Source organism: Chiloscyllium plagiosum, unplaced genomic scaffold (genome assembly GCF_037043375.1).
Source record: "Chiloscyllium plagiosum isolate Xiang-an unplaced genomic scaffold, Cpla_swu_hap1 HiC_scaffold_50, whole genome shotgun sequence".
NCBI classification, from domain to species: domain Eukaryota; kingdom Metazoa; phylum Chordata; class Chondrichthyes; order Orectolobiformes; family Hemiscylliidae; genus Chiloscyllium; species Chiloscyllium plagiosum.
Window position 1 is genome coordinate 50,851,619 of NW_028270188.1, and position 19,461 is coordinate 50,871,079.

The 19,461-nt window shown below is 52.7% G+C and overlaps 2 protein-coding genes across 3 annotated transcripts in view; both read right to left on the reverse strand.

Moving 5' to 3' along the window:
* Positions 1-6,846, reverse strand: part of LOC122547942 (perilipin-2-like) — a 54,952-nt gene extending 48,106 nt beyond the window's left edge. For both annotated transcript variants that reach the window (XM_087985068.1, XM_087985067.1), the window contains exons 1-3: positions 5,355-6,846; positions 3,816-3,866; positions 1,048-1,246 (exon numbers count right to left, since the gene is read on the reverse strand). In XM_087985068.1, the coding sequence (XP_087841194.1) occupies positions 1,048-1,246; positions 3,816-3,851 (235 nt within the window). In that variant the 5' untranslated portion in view covers positions 3,852-3,866; positions 5,355-6,846. The remainder of the gene's footprint in view (positions 1-1,047; positions 1,247-3,815; positions 3,867-5,354) is intronic.
* Positions 6,847-6,975: 129 nt separating this feature from the next.
* On the reverse strand, positions 6,976-18,718 carry pex11b (peroxisomal biogenesis factor 11 beta). Its single transcript, XM_087985069.1, has 4 exons — positions 18,561-18,718; positions 14,317-14,432; positions 9,844-10,045; positions 6,976-8,400 (listed from the first exon to the last, which is right to left on the reverse strand). The coding sequence occupies exons 1-4, from the start codon at positions 18,614-18,616 to the stop codon at positions 8,028-8,030; spliced, it is 747 nt and encodes a 248-aa protein (XP_087841195.1). The 5' UTR covers positions 18,617-18,718; the 3' UTR covers positions 6,976-8,027.
* Between the last annotated feature and the right edge of the window lie 743 nt (positions 18,719-19,461).

The window sequence follows — 19,461 nt, forward strand, 5'->3', positions numbered from 1 at the left end:
GTTGGAGGGTAAGTGCTGAGGGATCGCTGATTGTTGGAGGGTAAGTGCTGAGGGATAGCTGATTGTTGGAGGGTCAGTGCTGAGGGATAGCTGATTGAAGGAGGATCGCTGCTGAAGGATCGCTGATTGTTGGAGGGTCAGTGCTGAGGGATCACTGATTGTTGGAGGGTCAGTGCTGAAGGATCGCTGATTGTTGGAGGGTCAGTGCTGAGGGATCGCTGATTGTTGGAGGGTCATTGCTGAGGGATCGCTGATTGTTGGAGGGTAAGTGCTGAGTGATCACTGATTGTTGGAGGGTCAGTGCTGAGGGATCGCTGATTGTTGGAGGGTAAGTGCTGAGGGATAGCTGATTGAAGGAGGATCGGTGCTGAAGGATCGCTGATTGTTGGAGGGTCAGTGCTGAGGGATCGCTGTACTGTTTGTGTCTGAACAGAAGGAATGTTGCACAGAGGCTAACAATGGCATACCGTCCCTCCGACAGTGCCTGCTCCCTCAGGCACTAACCCTCTGACTGTGCCCGCTCCCTCAGCACTGACCCTCCGACAGTGCCCGCTCCCTCAACACTGACCCTCTGACTGTGCCCGCTCCCTCAGCACTGACCCTCCGACAGTGCCCGCCACCTCAGTGCTGACCCTCCAACAGTGCCCTCTCCATCAGTACTGACCCTCTGACAGTGCACACTCCCTCAGCACTGACCCTCTGAGTGCCTGCTCCCTCAGCACTGATCCTCCGACAGTGCCCGCTCCCTCAGCACTGACCCTCCGACAGTGCCCCCTCCCTCAGCACTGACCCTCCAACAGTGCCCGCCCCCTCAGTGCTGACCCTCCAACAGTGCCCGTCCCCTCAGTGCTGACCCTCCAACAGTGCCCGCTCCCACAGTACTGACCTTCCAACATTGCCTGCTCCCTCAGCGCAGATCCTCTGACAGTGCAGCACTCCCTCAGCACCGACCCACTGAGGTTATATCCCCCCCGAGGCAGAGATGCAGAGGGAGTGGCAATATTTGAGGACACCATTCAAAACCCCATTCTGTGCCCTGAAACTCACGTTGGGACTCAAAAAGGTCGAGGAATGGCTTGGCTCTCCTCGCTGCCAGTCCTGTTGCCATTCTTGCACTGGTCTCCACCGCACTGCAGAGTGTAGAGGTCAGCCAGTTAGTCCTCTTGACGTCAGAGTAGGTGGTCAGCAGAACCTGGGAGGTCGAGTTCACCAGGGGAAGCATTCTGACCCTCCAGATGATGTTAGACTGAAAGGATGAGGGGCAGGGAAAAGCCAACCAATCAGTAACAGCCGGGTATGAGGAGTCCAACCCTCTCTCTGCAAGCTATGGTTTACTGTTGTGGTATTCTACAGTCAACAGAGATTTCCTATGTAAACATGTCACACTGTAATTATACTCTTTCACCAATGGTGGTGCTGTAGCCACCCTCTTCACCCTCCAAAAGTCTTCAGGCCTCATGTACAAACACTAGTGGGGATGAGATTTGCACATGGTAGACTCCTCTAGCCATTGGTCTTGACTAAAGTGGAGGGGGTGGTGAGAATTGGAGTTTTGCTCTGAATCTAACCCCATGGATGTCCCTGTCCTGGGAGTGTTTGATGGGGGGGACAGTATAGAGGGAGCTTTACTCTGTTTCTAACCCTGTGCTGTCCCTGTTGTGGGAGTGTTTGAAGGCGGGGGAGACAGTGTAGAGGCAGTTTAACTCTGTATCTAAGCCCGTGTTGTCCCTGTCCCTAGGAGTGTTTGATGGGGGACAGTGTAGAGGGAGCTTTACTCTGCATCTAACTCTGTGCTGTCCCTGTTCTGGGAGTGTTCAATGGAGGACAGTGTAGAGGGAGCTTTAGTCTGTACTTAACCCTATGCTGTCCCTGTCCTGGGAGTGTTTAATGGGGGCAGTGTAGAGGGAGCTTTACTCTGCATCTAACCCTGTCTGTTCCTGTAGAAAGAGCTTTACTCTGAATCTAACCCTGTACTGGGAGTGTTTGATGGGGGACAGTGTAGAGAGAGCTTTACTCTGTATCGAACCCTGTCCTGTCCCTGTAGAGAGAGCTTTGCTCTGAATCTCACCCTGTGCTGTCCCTGTCCTAGGAGTGTTTGATGGGGGGGGACAGTGTAGAGGCAGCTTTACTCTGTATCTAACCCTGCGCTAAGAGTGTTTGATGGAGGACAGGGACATTTACCTTCTGTTTAAAAAGGTAGACAAAGGGTAACCTTCAGGAAAGGGTGTCAATTTTGTTACATTCCTCCACGTGCTGCCTGACTGATCTCATTCTACTGCAGCGTATTTATATGGCAGGTTCAGTTCAGTTTCTGATTAACGGTGACCAGAACAGGATGTTGATAGCGGGGGAATTCAGTGATGGTAACACCACTGAATGCGTCAAGATCTTACGATGGAGGGAAGGTCATTGATGAAGCAGCTGAAGGTGGTTGGGACTAGGACACTCCCCTGAGGAACCCCTGAAGCTGAGATGACTGACCTCCAACAAATGCAACCATCTTCCTTCTTTTCAGATATAACTCCAACCAGTGCAGATTTTACCCCAAATCCTATTGATTCCAGTTTTGCTTGGGCTGCTTGACGTCACACTTAGTCAAATGTTTTACTGGTTCGTGGGATGTGGGTGAAGCTGATTGGGCCAACATTTATTGCCCATCCCTAAGTGCCTGGAGGGCAGTTCGCCACTTGCCTGAGTGTCTGGAGTCGCGTGTGGGTCAGACCACGTAAGGATGACAGATTTCCTTCCCTTAAGGACATTAGTGAACCAGATGGGATTTTAATGATTTTCGACAGAGCTTACACGTTGGCCAATATTTTTCTTATATTTTCCAATCGACCTGTTCAGAAATGTTTATTAGACACCACTGGATCAATGAGGATTTGAACCCAGGTCTCTCTGTCCACAGATAGGGACATCACCACTGTGCCACAATAGGGCCCCACAGATTTTTAAAAAAAATTTAACTTATTTTTCTAACCAACCTCTTCAGCGCTGTGGAGCAGGTGGGACTTGAACCTGGTCCTCTCCATTCGGGGATAAGGACACTACCACTGTGCCACACGAGGGCCCCACAGATTAGCTTTCTCTTCCAGGTTTTTTTTTTAAATTGAATTCAGATGTCACCATCTACCTTGGAAGGATGTAGAGGGAGCTTTACTCTGTACTTAACCCTGTGCTGTGTCTGTCCTGGGAGTGTTTGATGGAGGACAATATGGAAGAGGCTTTACTCTGCATCTAACTCTGTGCTGTCCCTGTTTTGAGGGACATGGGCAGCATAGATAGGGATAAACGTCTCCCCCCCTGAAGTAGAGAGCTTAATAACCAGGGACCACAGTTTCAACGTAAACAGGGGGAGGTATAGAGGGGATCTGAAGAAAAAAAAATTATCCAGAGGATAGGGGAGGGTGATAAGTAAGTGGAACTCATTGCCTGAAAGGGAGATAGAGACCAGGTCACTCAAGAGATTGAAGAAGCATGAAGATGAGCACTTGAAGTGCTATGGAATATGGGGCAAGTGTTGGAAAATGGGATTAGTACAGACCAATGTTTGTTGACTGACACAGACACAATGGGCCGAAGGGCCTCTTTCTTATGTCTCACCAGAACTGACCCTTGTATCTTAGCTCCACATCACCCTCCTCCCACATTGCCCCATCAACTTGTTGTTCAATTGCTTCCTTCCTCAGGCAATCATCCAGCGTCCTCCCCACCCCATGTTTCAACGCATTCTCCTCAGAACATGTTTAAAGTGTACGTGTGGGCCTTGAACCCGTCTGTGGTGGTCGGGGTGAGGTGGGAGGATACAGCCATACCTGAGCCGCTCTGCTCGTCGGTCTATTCGCTGTCATCGTGGCAACACGGGGCTGTAAGCACAAGACCTTGTTAGAGATAAAACTACCACAGCCGCATTCTTACAAAAACCTGCCTTCCACATCAGACAGAAGCCGGCTGGGCAAGGCTCCCTTTCGCCACGGCCAAACCTCGCTGCCCCTCGAGGAGATGACACGAGCGCTCGCTGTGTCTTTGCACACTGTGCCCGCTTCAGAGGGCAGACCGCAAGATGGGAGCCATTTGGCCAATCGAGCCTGACCCACCAATCAATGGGATCGTGGCTGATCCAATGATCTTCAAAGCCCACTTCCCTACCTCTTTCCCCCAACTCGATTCCCTTCCTGATTAAAAAATCTCTTGGTCTCAGCCTTGAACATACGCAATCACTGACCCACCCTTGAAACCGTCTGTGGTAAAGAATTCCACAGACTCCCTCCCCTCCGAGAGAAGATATTCTTGCTCATCTGGAGGAGGTGACGGAGATAGGGAGGTTGTATACGGGACTGAAGGAGGTGACAGAGATAAGGAGGGGGTGTAGGGAATTGGAGGAGGTGACAGAGATAGGGAGGGGGTGTAGGGGGCTGGAGGAGGTGACAGAGATAGGGAGGGGGTGTAGGGGGCTGGAGGGGGTGACAGAGATAGGGAGGGGGTGTAGGCGGCTGGAGGAGGTATCAGAGATAGGGAGGGGGTGTAGGGGGCTGGACAAGGTATCAGAGATAGGGAGGGGGTATAGGAGGCTGGAGGAGATAACAGAGCTATGGAGGTGGTATAGGAGCTTGGAGGAGGTATCAGAGATAGGGAGGGGGTGTAGGGGACTGGAGGAGGTATCAGATAGGGAGGGGGTGTAGGGGGCTGGAGTAGGTGACGGAGATAAGGAGGGGGTGTAGGGGGCTGGAGGGGGTGACGGAGATAGGGAGGGAGTGTAGGGGGCTGGAGGGGGTGACAGAGATAGGGAGGGGGTGTAGGAGCTGGAGGAGGTATCAGAGATAGGGAAGAGGTATAGGGGCTGGAGGAGGTGACCGAGATAGGGAGGCGGTGTAGGGGCCCGTAGTTTTTGAAAATGTGAGTGAAAAGTTTAAAATGGTGAGGCTGCTTGACTGGAAGCCAGTGGCGATCAGCGATCGGGGCAGGGGTGGGGTGAGTGACAGGGAAACAGGGTCTGGAACAATATGGAGCAGTGTTCTGAACGTCTCCAGGCTACAGAAGGTGAAAGGAGATGTGACCAGCTGGGAGTGAAGAGGAGAAGACAAGCCCAGCGATTACGGAGATGTAAATGTGGGGTTCAGCAGAAGATGGGGCTGAAATGAATGTCATATCGTAGCAAGCCATTCAGCCCTTTATACTGCTATGATCCAATGAATCCTGCTTACTGTTTCCTCTATTAGCCTTCCTCCTCAGCCATTCATCCAGTGTTAAGTTGAAAGCTTGAGGATTGAGAGGGGAGACAGATGATGGGGGGAAGAAGTGTCAGCGTTCGAAGAGGTGAGAAACTGCTGGAGTGAACTGGGATACAAACTTACCGATTGCGTCCAGTGGGGGCTGGTCCCAAAGTGATCCAGGCACTCTCAAACCTCCGATCGGCGAGTGAAGATGCTCGGTTAATCTCTGAGGACTAACTAACACTGAGGCAAGCGTCACCCTGTGAAGGACTGGCAACTGGGCGAGACCTCCTGCCCGTCAAACCAAACTCGGCCCGAGGATTGGTCGAACGCCGTCTGATAGGAAACTTGATGAAGTGTTTGCGAAAAGTGCATTCGTTAAGTGCTTTAATCCATCAGGGATAGAACAAACAGAACGGATCGAACCAGCCGGTCCGTCAGTCACAGGTTCCTGTACTCCCATTAACCCAAATCTTTCCCCAAATTTGACCTCCCCTTGTCAGCTTGTACAACCCGTTCAAGGTTTAAGATGAATACGCCTGCATACTGTTTATCTTGGTCTCGGAAGGAAAACAGAAAGGGTTTTGTTGCCCTGGGCTGAGTTAATACTGCTGAGCTGCACATGATCGTTCTTACGCAAGTGGCAGCTGAGGAGCAGTCTTGCTACTGAGCGAGGAGGTCATAGATTCAAATCCCACTCCACATTCTCTGACTTAATCTAGGTCAGGGCAGGCAGAGCTGGTGCTGAGGGAGCACTGCACTGTCGGAGGGTCAGTGCCGAAGGAGTGGGCACTGTCGGAGGGTCAGTGCTGACAGAGTGGGTGTTGTCAGAGATTCAGTCCTGACACAGTGGGCACTGGCAGAGGGTCAGTTCTGAGGGAGCGGGCACTGTCAGAGGGACAGCACTAAAGGAGCAGGCGCTGTCAGAGGGTCAGCACTGAGGGAACAGGTACTGCCAGAGGGTCAGCACTGAGGGAATGGGCACAGTTGGAGGGCCAGCACTGAGGGAGCGGGCACTGTCAGAGGGTCAACGCCGAAGGAATGGGCACTGTCAGAGAGTCAGCACCAAGGGAGTGGGCTCTGTCAAAGGGTCAGCGCTAAAGGGGTGCCTCACTCTTGGAATGTCAGTACTGAGTGACTGTCGCACTGTCAGGGTTGGGTGGAGTACGGAGTGAGTGCCTCCTGTCAGAGTCTCACTGCTGAGGGTGCGCAACACTGTCGGAGGGTCAGGGTGGTGTTCCATTAGTGCCAAATCTCTGACAGTGCAGAGGTGGAGGGGGGTACGCATTACAGCCAACTTTTAGATTAAATTCCCTACAGTTTGGAAACAGGCCCTTCGGCCCAACCAGTCCACACCGACCCTCTGAAGAGTAACCCACCCAGACCCATTTCCCTCTGACTAATGCACCTAACACTATGGGCAATTTAGCCTGGCCAATCCACCCTAACCTGCACGTCTTTGGATTGTGGGAGGAAACCGGAGCAAATCCACGCAGACACGGGGAGAATGTGCAAGCTCCACACAGAGAGTCACCAGAGGATGGAATTGAACCTGGGACCCTGGCGCTGTGAGGCAGCAGTGCTAACCACTGAGCTTCATATGACATCACACCTTGTGAGAAATGGAAGGTGTGGGTCACTACCTCAATGCTAGTTTGTGGCAGCTTACTGTCGGCAATATAGTTGCCGTATCTCCTCGACTACAGTTAAAAACCTCCGTGTGCTGGCAAAGCACCTCAGAACATTCTCTCAAACACACACGTGCTGCAACATTCCTTTTATTCGGCTTTCTTTTAAAACCTCACCCCAGGAAACGGAAACCGAAACGAGCGTTGGATTGTGACGTGGCTGACGCACAGATGGAACCCAGAGAGAGCGGTTGCCAAGGTCCAAGAGGCACCTCCTTTCCTGGTGAGCGATCTTCAATGCCCGTGCCCTGGGTGCAGGACTGTAGCAGGTTGAGGGTAAAGGGGAGGGAACGTGCAACGTTTGTGGAGGTCAAACCAGCCGCAGGTCACTGGGGTAGTAAGGCAGGGAGGGACAACAGGCTGGAGTACAGAGGGCTGGCTGAGTTCCTCACGCAACATGTTCAAGCTGCCATGTGACTAGGTGCCAGTGACAAAGCTACACTCTGGGCCTCGCCAACCTGAGGCTACGACCCAGTGAGCTATTTTTTTGGGGGGGAGGGGTTGTGGGGGCGTGTTCCTGATCAGCGACGAGGCACGGGAGTCACGGGCTCTCCTGTCACCGTCGTGCCCAGGCCCACAGCTCTCGCTTTGTTCAATCAATCAATCAGTCGGATACGGCGGGTCGTGTTTACCGTCGAATCAGCAGAATTCGCCAGTCATTTCCTGCCGAGTCAGCAGATCCCGCCTTTTCTTTCCGTTGAGTCGGCAGATTCTGTCGTTCGCTCGGCCTTTTTGGTCGAGCCAGCTGGTCACTTTGCTGAGTCAGCCGGTTCTGCTGCTGGGCCCCTTCTTGATGACGCAGCGGACGCTGCTGGTCGTTTCTTCGCGGGTCAGCAGATTCCGCTTGTCGCTTCGTCGAGCCAGTGGATTCTGCTGGGCCGTCCCTCACCGACTCAGCAGATTCTGTCGCCCGCTTTCTTGAGCCAGCGGATTGTGTTGGTCGTTGGCTAAACACACAAGACTTTGCTTTCTGGCAGCCGCACGCACCTATTCCATCCTGCCTCTGCTGGCCGGCATAGCAGGGGCGAATCAGGTTTTTAATTAGCAACAGAAAGAAAATGGAGCCTTTTACTGTCCGCACTGTCCCCTCAGTCAGGTGGGGGGGGCCCGGCTCCCCACGACTCTGTCACGGCTTCAGTTTCAGCCAGGGCTGGGAAATCGTGAGGATCGAGAGGATGGATGACGAGAGCCCGCAAAAGGCCACCACCCCGGGGCTGGTCTTGAGCAGGCCCAGCCGGTCCAGGGGGATGAACAGGTCGCAGCAGTTCTTCAGCACGTCCAGGAGCAGCGGCGGGTTGGCCTTCAGCACGTGGCAGAGCAGCCCCAGGCGTGCTCGCAGGCTGCCGGCCAGCAGGGCGGTGCTGGCTCCGGAGGGCATCCCACCGCTGCCGTCGGCCTCGGCGCCCACCTTGCTCCGGGCCCGCGCCTCCCGCTGCGCCAGCGCGGCGATCTCGTAGGCGTCGCGGCTCAGGTTCATGATGAGTGCAAACAGGTAGTACCTGGGGAGGGAAAGGATAGAGAGAGAGAGAGAGAGAGCGCGAGAGGAGACAGGGGAAACGGGAGGTCAGAACTCTGCAAACACTTCTCACCCCCGATCCAATGAACGACATCGGAGGCAGTCAGAGAGTAATGCAGCCTGGATGCAGGCCATTCGGCCCACACTGCTCCAAGCTGGCCCACCCAGCTTGTTCTAATTACCCGCTTTTGGTCCATGTCCCTCTAAACCTTGCCCATCCATGTACCTAACCAAATGTTTTTTAAAATTTTGCTGTCCTTAATGCCTCCCCCACTTTCTCTGGCAGCCCACTCTCTGCCTGAAGAAGTTGCCCCTTGGGTCCTTCTTAAATCTTTCCTCTCTCACCTTAAACCTAGTTTTTGATTCCCCGTCCCTAGGGAAAAAAAAAAGACTATATGCATTCATCCTATCTATGCCCCTCATGATTTTATGCACCTCAGTAAGGTCACCCATCATTCCAAGGATTCCTTGGCTAACCTCTCCTTGTAACTCAGGCCTATAATCCTGGCAACATCCTCGTAAAGCCTCTTTGTACTCTTTCCAGTTTAACCATGTCTTTCCTATAACCGGGTGACCAAAACTGTCAGCGGGCAGCATCTGTGGAGCAGGAGAGTCGACGTTTCGAGCATAAGCTCTTCATTAGGAATGCGGGGGGACCCAAGCAGGCGGAGCGATAAATGGAAGGGGGTGGGGCTGGAGGCAGGGAAGGTACCTGGGAATGTGATAGGTAGATGAGGGGGGGGGGGTGATGGTGACAACCACTTGACGCCTGGAGCAAGAACCCCACATCTTACACCGTGGGACCCTCCGACTACACGGGAACAATATCGATTTCACCAGTTTCCCCATTTCCCCCTCCCCCACCAACTTATCCCAGAGCTAACCTTCCAAATCGGCATCGCCTTCTTGAACTGTCTTACCTGTCCATCTTCCTTCCCACCTATCCACTCCACCCCGACATATTACCTTCACCCCCACCTTCATCTGCCCATCGCATTCCCAGCTACCTTCTCCCAACCCCCAACCCACCCCCTCCCATTTATCTCTCAGCCCCCCACGTTCCAGCTTGAAACGTCGACTCTTCTGCTCCTTGGATGCTGCCTGACCGGCTGTGCTTTTCCAGCACCACACTTTTTGTCACAGACACCCCCTCGTCTAATGAGGATGGTGTGGTCTAGCAGGACCTATCGATGGGGGGGGGGGGGAAAGAAACGAAATTTGGGTGGGGGGGTGGGTGGTAGGACCTAAGACCTCAGCAATGGATGGGGAGCAAAACGGCGATATGAGAATGCGAGTGGACCGCTCTTCCACAGACGTTAACACGAGGTGGTGGGGGGGGGGACAGGGGAGGGGTAAGGAGGTGCTGACAAGATGCTGCGAAAGGGAGATGAGCTTGCGGGGGGGCGAGACAGGGCCCGCGGCCTACCTGAATGAGCGCTGACTCCACTTGTCCTGGTCCAGCTTGGTGGCCAGCCCCACCTTGCCGGCCCACAGCAGGTTGTCGCAGCCCAGGTACATGGCCCGGTTCAGGTGGCTGACCGTGATGCAGAACCGCAGCACCAGGTCCGACAGGTGGATGGCCCGCTTGGCGGCTTCCAACGCTTCGGCCGAGTTCCCCAACCGGAACACTGGGAAGTGGAGGAGAAGGAAAGATCAATGTGTGCCCCCGGTCGCGTTGGTGCAGCACCTGCCAATGCCCTGCGCAGGCTCGAGGAACCTTTTCTTTCCCCACCCCCCTCAAAGGAAAGAAGAAATATTTATGCACAGCAAGTTCCCACAGCCAGCAACATGATGGTGACCCACGTCATCCTTTCTTAAGAATGTCAACTGAAAAGTCCTGGTCTCCTGGGTACTGGGGGCAAGGTCCACTCTCCTAATTCTTCCAACAGTTGCCATGGATTCTTCAACACCCACCTGACAGGGCAGCTAAGGCCTCGGTTTAACGACCCATTTGAAAAGTCACATCTCCGGAAATGCCTCAGCGCTGACTCTAACAGTCCCGGCTCCCTTACTGCTGATCCTACGACAGTGTCCACTCCCTCAGCGGCTGACCCTCCGACAGCACCCGCTCCCTCAGCGCTGACCTTCCGACAGTACAGTGCTCCCTCAGTGCTGACCCTCCGACAGTGCCACGCTCCCTCAGCGCTGACCGTCCAACAGTGCAGTGCTCCCTCAGCGTTGACCCTCCGACAGTGCAGTGCTCCCTCAGCGCTGACCCTCCGACAGTGCAGTGCTCCCTCAGTGCTGACCTTCCGACAGTGCAGTGCTCCCTCAGCGCTGACCCTCCGACAGTGCCACGCTCCCTCAGCGCTGACCCTCCGACAGTGCCACGCTCCCTCAGCACTGACCCTCCGACAGTGCCACGCTCCCTCAGCACTGACCATCCGACAGTGCCACGCTCCCTCAGCGCTGACCCTCCGACAGTGCAGTGCTCCCTCAGCGTTGACCCTCCGACAGTGCAGTGCTCCCTCAGTGCTGACCCTCCGACAGTGCCCGCTCCCTCAGCGCTGACCCTCCGACAGTGCAGTGCTCCCTCAGCGCTGACCCTCCGACAGTGCAGTGCTCCCTCAGCGCTGACCCTCCGACAGTGCAGTGCTCCCTCAGCGCTGACCCTCCGACAGTGCAGTGCTCCCTCAGCGCTGACCCTCCGACAGTGTAGTGCTCCCTCAGCGCTGACCCTCCGACAGTGCCACGCTCCCTCAGCGCTGACCCTCCGACAGTGCCACGCTCCCTCAGCGCTGACCCTCCGACAGTGCCACGCTCCCTCAGCGCTGACCCTCCGACAGTGCCACGCTCCCTCAGCGCTGACCCACCAGCAGTGCCACGCTCCCTCAGCACTGACCCTCCGACAGTGCCCGCTCCCTCAGCGCTGACCCTCCGACAGTGCCCGCTCCCACAGCGCTGACCTTCCGACAGTGCCGTGCTCCCTCAGCGCTGACCCTCCAACAGTGCCCGCTCCCTCAGTGCTGACCCTCTGACAGTGCCGTGCTCCCTCAGTGCTGACCCTCCGACAGTGCCACGCTCCCTCAGTGCTGACCCTCCGAGAGTGCAGTGCTCCCTCAGCGCTGACCCTCCGACAGTGCCTGCTCCCACAGCGCTGACCTTCCGACAGTGCCGTGCTCCCTCAGCGCTGACCCTCCAACAGTGCCCGCTCCCTCAGAGCTGACCCTCCGACAGTGCCCGCTCCCACAGCGCTGACCTTCTGACAGTGCCATGGTCCCTCAGCGCTGACCCTCCGACAGTGCCCGCTCCCTCAGCGCTGACCCTCCGACAGTGCCTGCTCCCTCAGCGCTGACCTTCCGACAGTGCAGTGCTCCCTCAGCACTGACCCTCCGACAGTGCCGTGCTCCCTCAGCGCTGACCTTCCGACAGTGCCGTGCTCCCTCAGCGCTGACCCTCCAACAGTGCCCGCTCCCTCAGAGCTGACCCTCCGACAGTGCCCGCTCCCTCAGCGCTGACCTTCTGACAGTGCCGTGCTCCCTCAGCACTGACCCTCCAACAGTGCCCGCTCCCTCAGTGCTGACCCTCCGAGAGTGCCCGCTCCCACAGCGCTGACCTTCCGACAGTGCCGTGCTCCCTCAGCGCTGACCCTCCGACAGTGCCGTGCTCCCTCAGCACTGACCCTCCGACAGTGCCCGCTCCCTCAGCGCTGACCCTCCAACAGTGCCCGCTCCCTCAGCGCTGACCCTCCGACAGTGTCCGCTCCCACAGCGCTGACCCTCCGAGAGTGCCCGCTCCCTCAGCGCTGACCCTCCGAGAGTGCCATGCTCCCTCAGCGGTGACCTTCCGACAGTGCCGTGCTCCCTCAGTCCTGGCACTGGCAATGTTGGGCTGAATTGTGGGCTCAAGACCCTGGAATGGGGATTGACTCAGAGATAAAACTGTTTCAACCGATCTGTACTTTGTGTCGAACTCCATGCTTTACTTGCTCTAGGAATTTTGATGGGGACAGTGTTGAGGAAGCATTACTCTGTACCTAACCCTGTGTTAAACATGACCTGGGAATGTTTGATGGGGATAGAATGATGATAGCTCTATTTTCTGTTTAAAAGAGTAGATGGAACTTTACTTTCAGTTTAATAGAGTAGAACTATGCATCTAAGCTTGTGCTGTATCTATCCTGGCAGTGTTTGATGGGACCGGTCTCGAATGAGTTTTACACTGTATCTAACTCTCTCTGCTGGTCCTGTCTTAGGAGTGCTGATAGGGACAGAGCAAAGGGTGTTTTACCTTCAATTTAAAAGAGTAGAGCAAACTTTATTCTGAATTTAACCCTGTGCTGTACCTATCTTGACAATGTTTGATGGGGACGGTGATGAGGATGCTTTACTTTCACTTTAATAGAGTGAGTTTTAACTTTAAGAGTAGAGGAAGCTTCACTCTGTATCTAACCCCATGCTGTGCCTGTCCTGGGAGTGTTTGAGGTGACAGTATTGAAGAAGCTTTACTTTGCTTTGAAAGGAGTCAAGAAAGCTTTACTTTAAGAGTTTATGGAGCTTTACTCTGTGCTGTGAGTTTCATACCTACAATGCGGAATCAGGCCATTTTCCCATATCGACCCTCTAAACAGCATCCCACCTGGACTCACCCTCCTTCTCTATCCCTGTAACCCTACATTTCCCATGGCTGACCCATCTAACCTGCACATCCCTGGGCACTATGGGACAAGTTAGCATGGCCAATCCACCCTAACCTGCACATCCCTGGGCACTATGGGACAAGTTAGCATGGCCAATCCACCCTAACCTGCACATCCCTGGGCACTATGGGACAATTCCCCACGGCCAATCCACCCTAACCTGCACATCCCTGGGCACTATGGGACAATTTAGCACGGCCAATCCACACTAACCTGCACATCCCTGGGCACTATGGGACAATTTAGCATGGCCAATTGTGGTGAAAGGGTTAAAATTGTGTCCCAATACATGTGTGAATCTAACCGGAATGGAGGTGTTGCTTAGTCCCGTGTGAATCTTATTACACACCTCCCCGTGTGAATCTTCTTATCTGTATGTAACCAGAATGGAATGTGTTTTTTAGCCTTGCTCTGCTGTTCACATGAATGTTTATATCTGGAAAAGAGTATATCAGCTGGAAAAGTCTCCAGTTCGGTGAGTCTGCTCCGGGGTTACGTTTAACCGCCGAGCGTGGGTTGTTGGCAACCGCTCTACGAGAACTGACGGCTCCCAGTTCCGGTAACATGTAGAGTGAGTATAAGCCAGACCCGGGAGTCTGCTCCGGGGTTACGTTTAACCGCCGAGCGTGGGTTGTTGGCAACCGCTCTACGAGAACTGACGGCTCCCAGTTCCGGTAACATGTAGAGTGAGTATAAGCCAGACCCGTTGTAAGTATGAGACCTGGTTGTGGCGACGCTGCGGGGAATAAAATGCTCATATTCTAGCAGACTCGCCTCTTGGTCGTTTGTTCTGTGTCAGACTACTCTCCTACGAACCTGACCTTGAGAATTTTTTTAAAACACCAATCCACCCTAACCTGCACATCCCTGGGCACTATGGGACAAGTTAGCATGGCCAATCCACCCTAACCTGCACATCTTTTGACTGTGGGAGGAAACCGGAGCACCCGGAGGAAACCAACACAGACACGAGGAGAATGTGCAAACTCCCCACAGACTATTGCCTGAGGGTGGAATCGAACCCGGGTCCCTGGCACCGTGAGACAACAGTGCTAACCACTGAGCCATTGTTCCAGAGTTTAATGGTGACAATCTCGAGGGAGTTTTTCTCTGTAAACAATGCCTGTCATGGCTACAACATGGTCCCATTGGAATCAGCAGACTAGGAGTAACATTCCCCAGTGTTGACACACATACCCGAACTGAGATGATTAAAGAGAGAGATGTGGCAAGGTGTTATGTTCTGATTGGTGTACTCACACTTGCGTCCCAAACTCAAATGCGCCTCCAACTGTTTGATGTGGATGACCAGCTCTGGGCTCGCTCCACTTCTCTGCAGCGAGTAAGCAATTAAAGCGGAGGCATACTGAGCAGCTCTGAAAGACAGACAACGAAAGTGGGTCACGTTCTCACCCTGCTCTCCACAACACCCTCCAGCAACGTCCCCCCGCTCTTTGTCCCACCCCACCCCAGACCCTGGCCATCGAGTCCCACTCGAGACAGCTGAACATATAACTGCGGTTAGAGATGAAACAAACGGCAGATGCTGGAATCCAAAAGTAGACAAACAGGAGGCTGGAAGAACACAGCGCGCCAAGCAGCATCGGGAGGTGGAGGAGTCAATGTTTTGGGTGTAATCCTTCTTGACTGCATTTAATTTTGGCCAAAGGTGGAGAGAGTGCCTTGTTTGGTTTTGAGTTTCCTGGTTATTTTTGTTCATTTATGGTTTACCGTCTACACCAGTATTTGTTAGCCAAAGGACAATTAAGATTCAACCACTTGGCTGTGGGCTTGGAGTTACATGGAGGTCAGACCAGGTAAGGGCAGCAGATTTCCCTTCCCTAAAGGACATTAATAGAATCCCGGCAGTGTGGAAGCAGGCCACTCGGCCCATTGAGGGGACAGCGACTCTATGAAGAACATGCCACCTAGACCCATTCCCTACCCATCCCTGCATTTCCCATGGCTAATTCAGTTAGCCTTCAAATCCCTGGACACTATGGGCAATTTAGCATGGCCAAGCCACTCTAACCGGCAAATCCCTGGGCACTATGGGCAATTTAGCATAGCCAATCCACCCTAAGCTGTACATCGATGGACTGTGGGAGAAAATTGGAAACCCACACAGATGCTGGGGGAAATGTACAAACTCCATACATACAGTCACCTGATGGTGGAATTGAATCTGGGTCCCTGCCGCTTTGAGGTAGCAGTCCTAACCACTGACCATGTGGCATACTGAACAGGATGGCTATATGTAACAGTGGGCAGTGCTTTCATGGTCTTCTCTAGTCTTGCCATTCTATCTGCCATAGTGGGGTTGAAACCGATGTCCCCAAAGCATTAGCCTGAGATTCTGGATTACAAGGAGAAAGTGAGGACTGAAGATGCTGGAGATCAGAATCGAAAAGCGTGTCTCTGGAAAAGCACAGCAGGTCAGGCAACATCCGAGGAACAGGAGAGTCGACATTTTGGGCATAAGCCCTTCATCAGGAATGTTTACAAGCCATCAGTGACAGTGATACTAAATGACAGCAGGGTCCAGTCTGTTGATCCAAAACCCAAGAACTAGGGACAGGAGGAGGCCCATTCAACCCCTCCAGCCTGCTTTGCCATTTGATGTGATCATGCTTATCTCATCTCGGCCTCAACTCCACTTTCTCACTCGCTCTCCATTGCCCTTCAACCTTCAATTAAAAAAAAAAATCGGTCTGTCACCTTGAATTCATTCAGTGCCCCAGCGTCCACCACACTACGGGGCTGTGAATTCCACACAATTTCTAATCATCTCTGCTTCAAATCTGCTGCCCCTTATCCTAAAACTATGACCGCTTCTTCTAGATTGTGGATGAGGAAACATCCTCTCTACATCTACTTTGTCAATCCCTTTCAGCATCTTGTCCTTAGATCGTCTCCAGAGTGTATAGGTATAAACTGCAAATTACTTTAATGACTGCTCATCTAAAACCTAGGAAAGAATGTAAGAAAATTAAAAACTGGTAGTGGGAAATCTTCTTCAAATGTTAAAGGGGAGATGTACAAAATGGGGACAGTGCCCCAGTCTTACTGCAAACTATTTCAATGCCTGTTTGTTAAAGAACAAAACATTTTTTACAAATGCAAGTGGGAAACGCATCAGTGTTTTGTTTCAGTAAAAATATTATTTACTGGAGAAAGTTCACAGAAGGTTAACCAGGAATTTAGAATTAGAATACAGTGAAACGCATGCTGCCCTGGTATGGAGGGATTGTCTCAGGGGCAAAGGCTAAACAGGTTGGGTCTCTCCCTACTGGAGTTTACAATCATTGAGTGGTACAGCACAGAAACAGACCCTTTGGCCCAACTCATCCATGCCACTAAATTATCTAGTTCCATTTGCCAGCATTTGGCCCAACTCCCTCCAATCCCTTCCTATTCATGTACCCATCCACATGCTTTTTAAATGTTGTAATTGTACCAGCCTCCACCACCTCCGCAGGCAGCTCATTCCATCCATGCACCACCCTCTGTGTGAAAAAGTTGCCCCTTAGATCCCTTTTAAATCTTTTCACTCTAATCTTAAACCTATGCCCTGTAGTTTTAGACTCCCATACCCTTGGCTTTGCATCATATTCATGCTCCTCACGATCTTATAAACCCACTATAAGGTCACCCCTTAGCCTCCAGTACTAAGGGAAAATAGCTCCAGCCTATTCAACCTCTCCCTATAGTTCAAACTCTCCAACCCTGGCAACATGCTTGTAAATTTTTTCTGTACCGTTTCAAGTTTCAGCACATCATTCCTATATCAGGGACACCAGAATTGAATGTAGTATTCTAAAAGTGGCCCAACCAATATCTTGTACAGCCAGAAGAGAGGTGATCTCATTGAAACCTATACAATTCTTATGGGCATGACAGGATAAATGCTGCGAAAATGAGAATCTCTCATGGAACACTCTCGGAGCAGAGGGCATGTTCTCAGAATAAAAGGGAGGCAATTTAAGACTGAGATGAGGAGGAATTTCTGAGAGAGCTGGGTCAATGAGTACATACGGAGCCAGAAAGAAAGAAAGTTAGGTAGACATAGGTTGATAGTAAGTCAGGGAAGGAGAAAAGCGGATAACAAGGACAATGAGTTGGCATAATTGGGTTGGCTGTGCTCGAATCAACTCCTGTCCAGACAGTGCCTAGGCTGTGGGTAGTGGGTAAAGGACATGGAAGGAGATGCTCAGGCCCTAAAGCTGTTGAGCTTGATAGTGTCCTGAAGTCTACTGGGTTCCCAAGTGGAACAGAAAGTGTTATACCTCCAGCTTGCACTGAGCCTCCTCTGCAGTCCCGAGAGAGAAATATTTGCGTGGGGAAACACAGTGGCTACTAGAAGCCAACTTCTAAACAACTAGAAATTTAGGCTCTCGAATAAACAGACCCTGCGGTCCAACCAGTCCATGCTGACCATAACCCCAAACTAAACTAGTCGCACTTGGCCCATATTCCTCCAAACATTTCTGATACATGTACTTATCAAAATGTCTTTTAAACATTGTAACTATAACCACATGCACCACTTCATCTGGCAGTTCATTCCGCACACAAACTAGTCCCTGTGTACGTTGGGAAGATGTTTCCATTGGCAGGAGAGACGAGGACCCGAAGGTACAGCCTTAGATTAAAGGGAAGGAGAATGGAGGTAAGGAGAAACTTCTTTAGCCAGAGAGTGGTGAATTTGTGGAATTCGTTGCCATTGAAGTCATTTGAAACACAGATAGGTAAGTTCAAAGGTTACACTGAGAAAGCAGGAAAATATGGGTGAGAAACCTATCATCCACGATCAAATGGCGGAGCAGACTCGATGCCCTAATTTCTGCTCCGATGCCTTCCGATCTTATGTTGAGTTTAAAAAGTGTTGGGCTGGAAAAGCGCAGCAGGTCAGGCAGCCTCTGAGGAGCAGAAGAGTCGACGGTCCTGATGAAGAGTTTAAGCCCGAAATGTCAACTCTCCTGCCCCTCGGATTTGGCATGACTTGCTGTGCTTTTCCAGCACCACGCTCTTTGACTCTGACTTCTCCAGCATCTGCAGATCTCACTTTCTCCTTACGGTCCCATGGCCAACTCCTCTTGCTCCTTCTGATGGCTCCCTTCAGGACTGATCTCTTCAGACTCCAAAACTTTTGGCTCCATGACACTGCTGAGTTTCTCCAGCCAGCTCTGTTTGCTGCCCCAGGCCTTCAGCACCCGCAGTTCTGCGTTCTGCTGGGAGTCTTGTGGCCAGGGCTGCAAGTGGGCAAGTTGTTGTTGTTGTTGTTGTTGTTGTAGTGTCCCCGCGCGCTCTCACCCAAACTCGATCGGATCTGGGGAAAGGGGGCGTGGTCGGCAGGTTTGATCGACAGCGCCAGGCCCAATAGGGAGCGGGGTGCTCAGCCGGAAGTCGGCAAAAACGCCAACCATTGCGTGCGCTCGAGGCCGCCATCAGGCTTGGATGCGCAAAACCCTCGGCTGCGGCCGAGTGTCGAATCGAGAGGTTACCTGAAGATACGCTCCCTGCCCTGGCTCTGCGCCGTGAAGCGCACCCAGGAATCCATGGCGCCGAGAATTGGAGAGATAGTGATGTATTTATGTGTGTTGTTTCGGGGTCGCCTCAGCGGCGCGCAGCGGACAACATGGCCACTGGCGGCGGCGGCAGCGTCGGCGGCGGCAGCGTCGGCGGAGGCTGGTCACGTGCCATAGCATCGGCCAATGCGGGGCTGCCTTTCGTGCTCTGACGTCAGACGGCGAGCTGCGGGCTGAAAGTCACGTGACGCCAGCCACCAAGGTGCCATTCAGCCCATCGAGGGTCATCCAGATGTGGCCATGATTTGGAGATGCTGTTGTTGGACTGGGATGTGCAAAGTTGAAAGTCACACAAACGCCGGGTTATAGTCCAACAGGTTTATTTGGAAGCACGTGTTTTCGGAGTGCTGCTCCTTCAGGTGGTTGTATAGCACGGAAACCGACCCTTTGGTCCACCTCGTCCACGTTGACCTGATACTCTAAATTAATCTAGTTCCGTCTTGAGTCATAGAGATGTACAGCACAGAAACAGACCCTTCAGTCCAGTTCGTCCCATGCCGACCAAATATACTGCATTAGTCAAGTTGTCATTTAGCGTCATAGAGATGTACAGCACAGAAACAGACCCTTCAGTCATAGAGATGTACAGCACAGAAACAGACCCTTCAGTCATAGAGATGTACAGCACAGAAACAGACCCTTCAGTCATAGAGATGTACAGCACAGAAACAGACCCTTCAGTCATAGAGATGTACAGCACAGAAACAGACCCTTCAGTCATAGAGATGTACAGCACAGAAACAGACCCTTCAGTCATAGAGATGTACAGCACAGAAACAGACCCTTCAGTCATAGAGATGTACAGCACAGAAACAGA